Below are 12684 nucleotides of genomic sequence, written 5' to 3' on the forward strand. Positions count from 1 at the left end.
ATTGATTAGTCAGCTGGGAGATGCTTATTTGGAGCCAATTAATTGGCCTAAAATGGTCATACAAGACACCCATATCTCTCAGTCTATCTGCACATAGGTGTAGAGTTTTCCTCGATAACTGAATGCCTGAAGTCTTGTGACTTGGCTGCATTTTGTGGCATTTAACAGCTCAGAGCAAGTCCATAACTGGTGGCAGAATGGAAGAACCATGTGTTAATGTATATTGCAGTTGATTTTTGAAAATATTTGATGATTAGGAGGAGTAAATATGAATGAGCATTATAAGAATTATAATGTTTTCCACACATGGAAGTGGGTATTGTGCCACTCCCTTCTGTTTAGGAACTACTGATCCTGCTTGCCAGTTTTGCAGCACTGGTTTCACAATCAGGTCTCTTCTGCAAGTATTCTTTGAATGCCTTTGCCACTTCCTCCTCTCGCTTCCATTTTTATACGTGTGTGTGTGTATATATATATATAGGGTGTTTGTGTATTTCTCAACATAGTAATTACATAATCTAATAATGTAAACTATTCTTACCTGATAAACTATTCTTACATGACTTTCTATTTTTACTTTCTTACCTAAAGAGATATGGCTATGCTTGTGTTGAATGCGTTTGCTGTTAAAATTTGGACCTAAATTTTGTCTGGCATACTGTTTGACTGCGGCAGAGTAGAGAACCAACCACAGCACACAACGACACCTGTCCATTAGGGAGGGGAGACAAAGGTACTGAATGAAGGACAAAGTAAATAAAGGAAGATAGAGGGAGTCTTGGGAAGAAATAATGTTACTGTAGAAGGACTTAGATCTGGAGGAAAACCAGCTTCACCAAAATATTTCTGTTGCTACTATTTGTTACTTTGTTCCTTTGGATACTGCTCTTGATCCTTGTTCTCATCTTTGCTTTTCCATAAATTGCAGCCCATTTAGTAGATATAGTCCACTGTTCTTTACCATTACTGGCTTTTCAGTCTTCTTGTCTTTGCTTCACTTCCATCAGCAAGGGAGGCTATTGAACTTTTGATACTCAGGCAGTTAAAACCATTTTATTAGCTCTAGGGTTTTTCTGTTACTCTTCTTCACCGTTTCCTGTTACACAGTTCATATCTGGCGGTGAGCCTCCTCACTTACCATATCTTTCAGTACAGTGTGTTTACACAGTTCTTACAGGAGGTGTTTCTAAGAAAGCATTGAAGTAAATAGTATGTACTGTCAGCTTTGAAACTCAGGTAATGTTCGACAGCTTGTCTTCCAAGCCAGTATGACCAACACCAATATTCACCAGTTTAATAACTGGTGGGTCAGATTTTAAGCTTTTTTTATTCTTCAGTCTTACTGTACATTAGGCCCAAAGCACCCAACTCTCCAACAAAGCAATCAGTGTTCTAGCCATCAGCTATTGTTAAGGGCAAACTGAGGGCTAGCAATATCAAATGTCAGTTACATTGATAATGGAAGTATTTGCAGTTGATAAAGTTACTTGGCTTCTAAATCAGAGATGCTGCACCAGAGATTTATGTTAGCATAGTCTTTCAGAGGCCTGTTTCTGTAAGCTTGCATTTTTCCAAAGCACAATCCAGCAGGCGTTAGATCATGATGCATGCTTATCTGTTGAATGAAGGAAGATGATTTCCAATGACTTCTGGGTAAAAGTTAGTAGCTGTAAAACTCAACACAGCCCTTCATTTTGGTGAAGAAATAGAATGAGCATGAATAATTGTTCTTTCACTTACACATAGAGATAAATTGTAAGTTTAGAGAGCAAAGTACTGCAATTAGTTACTGATTGTATATGTACTGATGTTTGAAGAATATCATCCACTGTTGTGTTGTCCTAAATCCTATAATGTATATATTGTTTTATTCACCAGTGTTTTACCAAACTGTTAAGCTTTTTTTCCTTGTCATTTAAAGTACTTACAGGAAAAAAAGGAAAGTATGTATCTGAAGATCTTATTTTTTTAACTTCAGGAAAGTGTTTGGAAATAAACTTGGGTAACCGACAGACATAAGGCTTTCTCTTCAACAAATAATAAAAGCTTTGAGAATTGAAAGATCTAAGTCTGCTTCTAAAATGTAATCAAGAGGATTGCAATTAATCCTCTAATCCAAACCCCAGGAAACTTTAGCAAGAAAATAAATTATTTGCCTTCCAAGTGTTTTTCTTCCTTCTTGTTTGCAAACTAAAAATTTGGAGAACATTGCTTTTCAACTCTGGATTATATTTAGCAAAAGGAACCAAGTAAAATTTTTTAATTCATACCTCCTTCCAGTTGACACCCTGATATGATTGGAGGCCGGGGGATAATAGCGTACTTAAAATACTTGATTCGTTATGTACTGTTTCAGTGACAAAGTAGTAACAAAATACTGTACAAAATTATAGCAGTTGAAAGTCTTGGATGGACTCGATCTTAAAGGTCTTTTCCAACCTAAATGATTCTATGAAAGTAGTTCAGTGCCAGCTTGCTACTGATGTGTAGTAAGCTGCTGTGTTGAAAGTGAGTGCTCTGGCAACAACCTTTTGTTTGTGTTATAAGTTAACATCTGGCACGAATATAAACTTATGCTCTCTTGTTTCTCAAATGTTCAGGTAAATAATACATGCATAAGCAAACTGGATCCCAACAATTTTCTGAGGAGAGTCAGTCCTCAAAGTAGCCATATGCTTTTGAAGAGAACTAACAGGAAGTAAAAGAATGAAAACTTAACTTTGATGTACATTAATAGAACGAAAAGAAGGGAAGAGACATGCAAGGAAAATACAGATGTATTTCCCTGATGAAAAATCCCTACCGTTTCTTTCCTATTGTGGCCTGGACTTACGACTTAATTAGATGGGGTTTTTATCTTAACTGTCTAATGTCTCCAGTTCTCTTTGTATATTGAACTCTTTCCAGTTAACGAATTAATCAACAAAGAAAAACAGTATTCTTGGTAATGTACCTTGCTCAAAGCAAAGTTTGGAATTTAGGAACAAAAGGAAAATCCACTATTGAAAATCCATTGGATCTGTATTTGGAAAATTATAAATGCTTTTGAAGAATTTTTTTATTTACCAGTTGCTAGGTATATTGCTTATACTGGATGGCCACAAATAATCACTTTTCAATCAATGACAATAAATTAAGTAGACTTGAAAATAAATATATTCCTATTTAACTTCTGTTAAAATTTAACTTCTGTTAAAGTTTGTTTACCTCTTTCTTTACATGCTTCTGCCTCTCTCTTGCTTATCTTACAATATTCAGGAATATTCCAATAAATTTAATGGAATCAGAAAGGAATTGGCAAGAAAAGAGGTAAGACTGCAGTCTAAGGAGTGTTTATATTTGGATCCATAAATCTCGGAAGCAAAAAGTTAATATTTACCTAGATGTGTAAAGCTGCAAAAGTATTAATGTCTACACTAGTCTTGGAAGAAACTGACTTCTACCTGAATTTCTAAACCCAGTAATTGCTTTCAGTGGGAATTTTGATAGGAAACAACTCACTGCTCTAGTTCAGTAAAATTTTGTTCAGTAGTATTGTTTAATTATTTTCTGTGTGTTGAACAGATGCTCAAGAAGGCTATTAATAATGTCAGAAGAATGGCTTCTCATCCAACACTACCATATTGTAAGTTCAGTTTTGTTAAAAAAAAAAAAGTTATCTAAAGATTGTATATTTACTTATTGGCCCTGTTTCTTAGTATGCTGCTATTTTATACTAGCACAGCAATCTATTATAAGTTTTAAAAGTTGCTTATAAGCCCTATTTTACTGAAACTATTTTTCATTTCCAAAAAAAAGTAATACTGGGGGATATAGACTAGCCTTTAGAAACAGTGCTGGTTTTTATAGCAAAAAGCACTGTGTTTCTGTTTTATTTGTGACTTGGATGAAAGATACATTTTTATCTCCAAGTAAATAGCTTCATATTTCAGTACCATCTAAATACAATTCTTAAATAATAAGTAAGTACAATTCAATAAGGTTTGAATAGCACAGGTTTAAGTTTCAGTGGTACCCACTACTCCTACCCTATGCCAGGTACTGTGGCACATATTGTGGCACTAGTTATTTTGAGGATGTTGTGAGCTGGTGTGAGATTTCTTAAAATTTTGGAAGCAACCTTCCTGCTCAACTGCTACAACACCTATGAAAAGTCATGTAAACATTTTCTGTTACAGACCTGACAGGTGCTCAGGATGGTAGTGTAAGAATGTTTGAATGGGGTCATGCACAGCAGATCACATGTTTTCGGTCTGGTGGCAACTCAAGGGTAACTCGAATGAGATTCAATTACCAAGGAAATAAGGTAAATGGCAGAATGCTTCTGTACTTACCTTCTTCTCCCACCGCTGCCCCCCAGTATAATTGTAAATTAGCAGAAATGTCACTTTCTTAAAATCTGAAGTAGTTCCTCTGAATTGTGGATAACTTCTCTGTAATACATACATATGTATTTACAATTAATATATCTTTTTTCAGTTTGGAATTGTTGATGCTGATGGATATATAAGTTTATATCAAACAAATTGGAAGTGTTGCCCACTTACTGGGACTTCACCTAAACCATATTTGGTAAGCTGAAAACTAAATTTGCTTCCATAAACTTGTGCTGTGCTCTCTTATTTCCTTCCCCCTTTAGAATAGGTAGGAGAGGGCAGGGATGGTGCTGATAACCAGTATTAATCAAGATTTAATAATATATTGTTGCTATCCTGTGATCCGTATGACAGACAAGTTTTTAAATCCTAATCATATTTAGTAAGTTGGAGAGTAGAAAATGCAATGTTAGGTCTGAAATAAGTTTAATGTTCTTTGAGACTTGTCAATAATTGTCAATTGTTAGTCAATTGTCAATAATGCAGGACTGGAAAGTATACTTCCATGAAACATTGAGTATTGGAAGGCATACACATACCTTTATATCCTGTGTTCTTTAAATTGTTTTTAAAACAGCTTACCTTCTCGAGGAAGTTTAAGATTTCATGCTTACACAAAATCCATTGTTTTTTTTAATTAATAATTTCTAAACTCTAATTTTTTAGACGTGGCAGTGTCATAACAAAACAGCCAATGACTTCGTTTTCATCAGTTCATCATCTTTGATAGCCACAGCAGGATTGTCTTCTGACAACAGGTAAGAGCTACTGTGATAACGCATAAAAAAGAAGTGGTGGGGTGTTTTCTCTCCTTCCCACACCCTGCCCCCCAACCTTTTTTTTGATGATTCTCCTTAAGCAGTTTAAGAGCAACATACTTCTGATCTCTTTCTTTGTGGGAGGGGGAGAGAGGCAATGTTTACAGCTAAATTCCGTGTACCTGTTAAAGGAGGTTTCATAGGGAAGCACAAATCCTCTGTTCATGTTCCATATGAGGAGGGGAAGTGGAGAGGGAGGTGCTGAGCTCTTCTCCCTGGTATCCAGTGACAGGACATGTGTGAATGGTTCAAAGCTGCACCAGGGGAGGTTTAGACTGGACATGAGGAAGCAAGCATTTCTTTACCGAGAGGGTGGTCAAACACTGGAATAGGCTTCCTAGAGAGGTGGTTGATGCCCCAAGCCTGTCAGTGGTCAAGCGGCATTTGGACAATGCCCTTAGCATGCTTTAACTTTTGGTCAGCTCTGAATTGGTCAGGCAGTTGGACTAGGTGATCGTCGTAGGTCCCTCCCAACTGAGATTGTCTATTCTATTCATATGAGCCTGTCATAAATTATTTTTATAGACATAGGGAGTTGTGCTTAGCTTTTCATTTCACACTTATCTTCTTAAGTAAGTTTTGATCAAGAAATAGCAAAAACTGCTAACATTCAGGTGAATTCAGCTACCGAAAGATTGTAATCTCAATATGAATCCTTTATGAGAATAACCAGTTGTAGAATGATTGTGTAGAGGGCATGTTCTTGCAGTGTATGTATAACTAAAAGTAATTTGGGAACTGCTCAAAAGTAATCATTGAAAGTCTGTTTACAGTGCTTTTATGCCTGAAACAATCTCTTTAAGATTCAAATTACTTTTCAAGTGTTCAAAATACTTTAGAACATTTGTTGCTGAATTAAAACAGATCTTTTTTCTACAGAAATATTTGTCTTTGGGATACTTTGGTTTCACCTACAAATAGCTTGGTGCATGGTAAGTAAAATACAACCAGCAACATATTTGATCACAGTAAAAAAAAAAAAAAAAAAAAAAAAAAAAAATTGTGTCTGTCTTTATGGAAAAGTTATTGTGGGAAGTAATTTTCATATTGGCAGTAAAACATCTTTCAGTGTCCTGTGTGAGTGTACCAGCAGGAATATAAAAACAGATTCTTGAGAAATGATTTAGTGCTATATATAAATGATTGATTTGATGGACATGAACACCTTCCTTTGCATACTTTGTATCTTTGCATCACAAGTACAACCCCTGACAGCCAGATATCTGTAATTTCTGTTCCTTTTTAAGATTCTGAGCAACTCCTGCTTGTAGTGACTAGCATGTTGAGAAGACAATAGCTATAACTGTCAGAACTACAGTTCTTAGCACAGTTACAAGATATGCATTTGCAGGATATGCATCCACACCCTTCAATTCGAGTTTCCTATGGCTGTGTCTGTACTCATAAATCAGAGAGACTCCACTCAAAATTTATCAGTTAAGTGTTAGAAAAAATAATGGTACTATAAAGATAGCATTGAGCAGTTGCAGATACATTATCTGTTTGGAGAGTATGAGAATTTATGAATTTATGAATTGTCAGGTATTTCATTGCCTCTGAAAATCCTGTCTCAGAAAAGCCATGATTATAAAATGGTTCTCTGAAGGTATGTAAATGAAAAAATGCACCATATTTTCTAGAAAATATTTTTTATTAATATTAATTGAACAAGCAGATGTACAAATAAGATCTCAAAATTACATAGTAATTTTCAAAGTTGAACTAAAAGATGAACTTAACTGTCATATTTGTAGTAGTAGTAGTGCATTTTTGCTTTCAGAGGTTGTCCATTTCTATGGCACTTTTATTCTATGTATTATGCAGGTACTGTGGAATGTTTTAAATGCTTTCTGTGTGTGTGTGTGTGCATTTATAGTTACCTATAGTACAGTATTACAAAAATGCTTTAGAAGAATTATTCCTCTAAGTATGCTTTTTGAGATGTAATAAATATTTAGCAGGGTTTCATTAATACTAATATTTTGTTGCAGTGGAAAAAAATACATTTCAATGTCTGAAATACAGAATTAGGCTCAGGGAGAGTTGTGAACACCTTGTAATTGAAGTATGGTGAATGCTTAAGTGTATGAGAGACGCGTGGAATTTCTAAATGTAAATTTAGAGAAGCCTTTGAACTACAAGTACAGTGTGCTACATGCCATGGGTTAGGATTCATAGTGTCTAGTCTCAGACATACTAAGCTTTGTTCTGGTAATTGTAATCTTCATTCACTTCCTCCACTTGTTCGGGGGAGTAGGCATACCCGAACATGGAAAGCAGCAAATTAAAAGTGAAATAACCAGTGGAAACTTACAAGGTATTTGGACAGGTAATTTAGGACATTTCTTATGGGAAATATATGCCTTAAAATAACAAGCATTAGAGAGTTTGAAAAGAAGCTGTTTCTGGTCAAGGCTTAATAGTTTGTGATTACAGAAGGATAGAAAAAAAGATGTACTCTTTTTTCATACAGACTGTAACTGCTTAGTTTGAGGATACTGTGCAACTTCAGGGTGTCTGATGTGAACCTGGGCTTACATATGGATGGTACTGCAATAAATGGACTGGTTGTGGTCAACTGGATTACACCATCAAAGTCACTGTTACTACCATCTTGAACCATTAGAGGTTGATGGAAAATTAAAGTTAATACTGGGAAATTGAAGTTAGTACTGCGTGTTTACTTAAATTACTTTGCTTTGGCTTTCAGCTTTTATCTGTCATGATAGTGGAGCAACTGTGCTCGCATATGCTCCGAAACATCAGCTGTTAATATCTGGAGGCAGAAAAGGCTTTACATGTATAATTGATCTTCGCCAAAAACAGCAGCAACAGTTACTCCAGAGTCATGATTCTCCAGTCAAAGCAATTGCTGTTGATCCTACAGAAGAGTATTTTGTAACAGGATCTGCTGAAGGCAACATAAAGGTATTAATGAGGGGAAGGGAGCAGAGATGAAGATGGTGATGATGTGTAAATTCAATAAGAATTTTGCATAGGTGTGGAATAATCAGATATGTCATATGTTCTGCCTTTGTTCTCAACCCTGACTTTCACATTTTCTAATTTAATTATGAAATGAACCCTGACTTTCACATTTTCTAATTTAGTTATGAAATGTTAGTGTTACCTTGCAGTCCTCCTTTTAGTTAGTCTTACCTTAGTCCCCATATATATTCCTTATTATAGAAAATGAATATTAATATTCTATGTCTGTGTCATTACAGATTGCTACATATCTTTTTCTTTTACAGTTAGTGTCAGAAAAATTAATGCAAAAGGTAGTCCAGTCTCTCCATGACTCATTACTGGTCAATTTTAAGATCATGGTAATTAGCCTTATAAGAGATTCATGTTTTGATGCTTTTTCAGGTGTGGAGTCTGTCTACGTTCAGTCTTCTTCACACCTTCATCAATGAGCATGCCCGACAGTCTCTCTTCAGAAACATTGGGACGGGAGTCATGCAAATTGAAACAGGACCAGCAAATCACATATTCTCCTGTGGTGCTGATGGAACAGTAAAGATGAGAATCTTGCCCGATAGATTCAGCCCTTTAAATGATGTGCTAAAAAATGATGTTAAATTTATGATCTAATATTATTTTTTTCAGAACTGTGTATAACATTCCCCTTCTGCCATCCCTGAAAATATTTCTCCTCGAACTAGACAGCAAAGCAGATACACAATGATAGCTTGTGCCACAAAGATGTGCTTTCTTTTTTTGGTTTTTTTGGGGTTATGTTTTTTGTTGCCCATATTTGTTGCCTGGAGCTTTTAGTCCCTGATGCACTGATGCCTTAAAGATTAACAAGGTCCTTCAGATTTCGATCATTGCCTAAAATAAGAGCTATATGTGACTCTGAATTATATGCTTATAATATTACTAAGGTGTTGCTGAAGGGGTTTATTCTTCCTTTTGAGGTAGTTACACTCCCACCTGGAGTGCACCATCTGGGCATAGTCTCTGCTCATATTCAACACCTGGCCGCCTTCTAAAAGCAGGTCTGTCCAGATGAAAACCTTAGATAATGTTATTCTTTTTTACTGTGGCAACCCTAACTGTGTCTCTTCTGAACTTGCTTAGTCAGCTGACAATAAAAATTTATACCTATGTGTAGAAGAGAAACAAAGCCTGTATGAGTAGATACTCCTGGCCATGCAAGCATTCATATAATGAGCCACTGTCTGTCTCCATTCCTGGAATCGAGGCTGTTTACCTCTCTAACTTGCCTGATCTCCTTCCTCTGGTCTAGGGTCTAAGAAACTGAAGGATGTTCTGTAACTTGTCTTCTGTTCTATAGCTTGAATCACTGCCATCAGGATGGCAGGCTTACCTATTAGAAAGAAATATATTTTTAACCCTGAACACTCCCTTTACAAAAATATGTAAATATTAATGGATATCTTCCTGATAAAATAGTCAAGATCATGTGTGAAGCTTTAATCTTGATCAAAAAGATACAGGAAGATACTGCTTTAGGATATGGCACTAGAATTTCTTCAAAGACTATTTATTTACATGTCTGTAGAGGAAAAAAAACCACCAACCTAATTTATTTTTACATTTTTTCCAGTAAGACTTTTATTTAGCCCAAAGATACTCAGTTGATTATTAGCACTTACATTCTTGTTTGTCTGCTTTTCCTAAGTACTTTAAAAAAGGAAAAAGGAAAGAAGTTCAACAGCAAAGTACTTTAATACTGTCAGTCTTTGTACTGTATGTTTACATCTGGTGTAAAATGAAAGAAAAGAATTTTGAAAAGGATAGATAGATTTTTTTTTTTTTTTTGCCAAAATATTAAACTCGGTAACTCCAATGTTTGACCAAATTATTAATGCACAAAGCCTTTACTTTTTTTTTTTTTAGTCAGCTAAAAACTTTTTCTGTAAGTATTGTGGTTTACTTTTCCTGATTTGAGAGCTTGACAAAGGTTTAATTTGTAAATTAGATGTGAGGCTGGATTACTTGAATGCCAATGGTGTACTTTTTGCTAAAAGATATTTTGTGAAATATAGCACCAAGATATTAACTGTAAAATAAACTTGTCAAATTAGGAACTATGGGGATAAATAAAGCATAGCAGAAATGAAGGGCTTGTAAAATGAACTTTGTAACATTCTCAGGATGCTTTTATCTTAAGAATATAAAATTGTTTAAAAAGATTTTGTAAAACGTATTAAGGTCATTTTAAATGTATGTTTTGCAAGTTGCAGTGTAAACACTATGAAGGCTTTTATGCACATAACCTGAATTTTCAAATTGTGCAATAAAAAGAATGTGAATATTTTGCCATGGAGAAACATGTGACAGCATTTCAAACTGGTACAGCTGTTCAATTGTAATTGTTCTTCCACAACACTTACAGATTGAAGTAAAAATTGATGTCGAAACAGTTTAAGTACAGTGATGGACCAGAAAAGTGACTGACTAAAAGTGACACCACCTTACAAAACAGACTTGCCCAAAGCATATGTTATATCTGCTCAGGGGCTGAGTTTCTAGTATTCCTTACCTTTATGAAAGGAGGAGAACAATGGAGTCAACAGTAGCACACTCCTGGAGAATTGACTGAAACCCTGATTTTGTAGCTGCTACTATACATGCATTAGTTTTATGCACCCACTGAACTAACAGTGTCACATTCAGAAAAGGAAAATGTGCAAAAATCATGGCAACTTTATTTAATGATGTCCCTGATGTTTTGTCCTCAAACATTTGTATCTCATTAGCTTTAATATTACAAGCTCAGTTTATTGTACTGGCAATTACAGAAAGCTGTCTTATCATCTGCAAACTGAGCAGATTTTATATGTAATTTGCCAAGACATACACTGTTGTTATTTTTCTGAGTAGAGCTGCACTATGAATAATCCTGGCAAACTTACACTTATACCAGAAAAGTACTGACTGTAAGCAGGCATTTTCAATAATGTTATAGTTACCATGAGCTACTCTCAAAACTAAATTATGTAAAAATCACAATGTATTTGCCACACCTTCATAATCTTCCCAATAAATCCTGCAGAAACTCAACCTTCTAGAATTCCATGTTGCTGCTACTTCATTTGCAAATGGGTTGTTTGCTTGTATAATGTTCATTGATGTTTAACAATTATTGTAAGTCAAATTATCGATAGCTTTCTTGTAATGATGGAATCAAAATAACTTAACTTCTGTTGTATCTGCAACTTGTAAAGGGACACTCTCAACTTTAAGTCTATTCATCAGAGAAGACTGAACTCAAAACTCTTCCAGCTGTTGCCCTTAACTTCCACTGACTTTCATCCTCCAGCAATTAAAGCTTTCTCCCTGTTGCTATGCAAGTTACTCAAACAGAAGGGTAATAGTGGCTACCCAGGGTTCTGTGCTTGAAGTAGCCATGTGCACAAATTGACATTAAAATTTGCATTTACCAGTGCATAATCAACAATAATTCTATGTCCAGACAAAATAACTTAGCTTGTAGTTGATAATGTCCCTTTTAAATATCACAGACAAGCTGTTGTGACTTGTGTTTGTCTTTGTAGCAATACATGATGCAATCGGAGTGTGTCATTCTTGTGTTGCTAGTTGATTCAGTTATCTCAAACAGATAGATGATCCAAGTTCTCTACTGTTACCTTAGTAACTTTTGAGAGTTAAACCTCTGGCCATCTGGGTACTTAAACTGGCTTGCTGTGTGACTTTTAACAAGAAGATACTCAGCTGACAGCTGATGTTGCAGGATGTTTATGGAGAAAGATGGAGAGTGGAACAGATACAGATTTTGTACCACACTGCTGTGGCACAAGGTGAGCTTTTATACATGTTCTACTGCATTTTAGGAACCTTGCTACCAGTTACAGGAAAAAAACTGTTGAGATATCCTATATTAGGTACCACTCCCTTCCTCTTAAGAGCACCCAGTGTTAGTTTAGTTGCAATAGGTATGAAAAAAGCAACAGTGATTAAAAGTAAATAAGCTTGGAGTTGGTATGTTCTCCAAGGTAATTTTTTCAAATGTTTATTTTTACTAAAAAATAGCAAAACCACTTCTAATGGCAGGTTCAGCACACTGATCAAACTACTTTCTATAAAATAAAGATATTGATTTACCAAGTTTCTTGGTGTTTCTTATTCCTCCCCATTTCTAGCTCCAAAATCTGCATGGTTTTGATCTTTTTCCTTTCCTGTTTTGTTGTTGTTGTGGTGGTGGTGGTGGTGGTGGTGGTTTTGGGTTTTTTTTTTAATGCCTTAGCTTTCCTTGTATTAGCTTTTTGATGTTTTTGGGGGGGGGAGGGCAGGTGTTTGTGTGTTTTGTTTTTTTTTTTTTAATTCAATGCATAACTATCAGTTGTAATCAGTTCTAAGTCATTTCTCAGTGGAATGAGGTTGATGTGGTGATGGTGCTTTCTGTCACTTTCTTCCACTGTTGCCAAAGGCTGGTCAACGAAACTCTCTAAGACTCGATTTTGGAGTTTCAGAAAACAGGCATTCTTTATTGCAGT

At 35.5% G+C, this 12684-nt stretch overlaps 1 protein-coding gene across 11 annotated transcripts in view; it reads left to right on the forward strand.

Moving 5' to 3' along the window:
• DMXL1 (Dmx like 1) overlaps window positions 1-12295 on the forward strand; it is an 87035-nt gene extending 74740 nt beyond the window's left edge. For 6 of the 11 annotated variants that reach the window (XM_030003559.2, XM_030003556.2, XM_030003561.2 and 3 more), the window contains 8 exons: window positions 3259-3309; window positions 3565-3625; window positions 4179-4306; window positions 4480-4572; window positions 5043-5134; window positions 6074-6126; window positions 7905-8122; window positions 8567-12295. In XM_030003559.2, the coding sequence (XP_029859419.1) occupies window positions 3259-3309; window positions 3565-3625; window positions 4179-4306; window positions 4480-4572; window positions 5043-5134; window positions 6074-6126; window positions 7905-8122; window positions 8567-8791 (921 nt within the window). In that variant the 3' untranslated portion in view covers window positions 8792-12295. The other 5 variants (XM_030003558.2, XM_030003562.2, XM_030003563.2 and 2 more) reach the window with 2 other exon arrangements.
• The last annotated feature ends 389 nt before the right edge of the window (window positions 12296-12684 follow it).

The sequence above is a fragment of the Aquila chrysaetos genome, chromosome Z (genome assembly GCF_900496995.4).
Source record: "Aquila chrysaetos chrysaetos chromosome Z, bAquChr1.4, whole genome shotgun sequence".
In the NCBI taxonomy this organism is placed as follows: Eukaryota; Metazoa; Chordata; class Aves; order Accipitriformes; family Accipitridae; genus Aquila; species Aquila chrysaetos.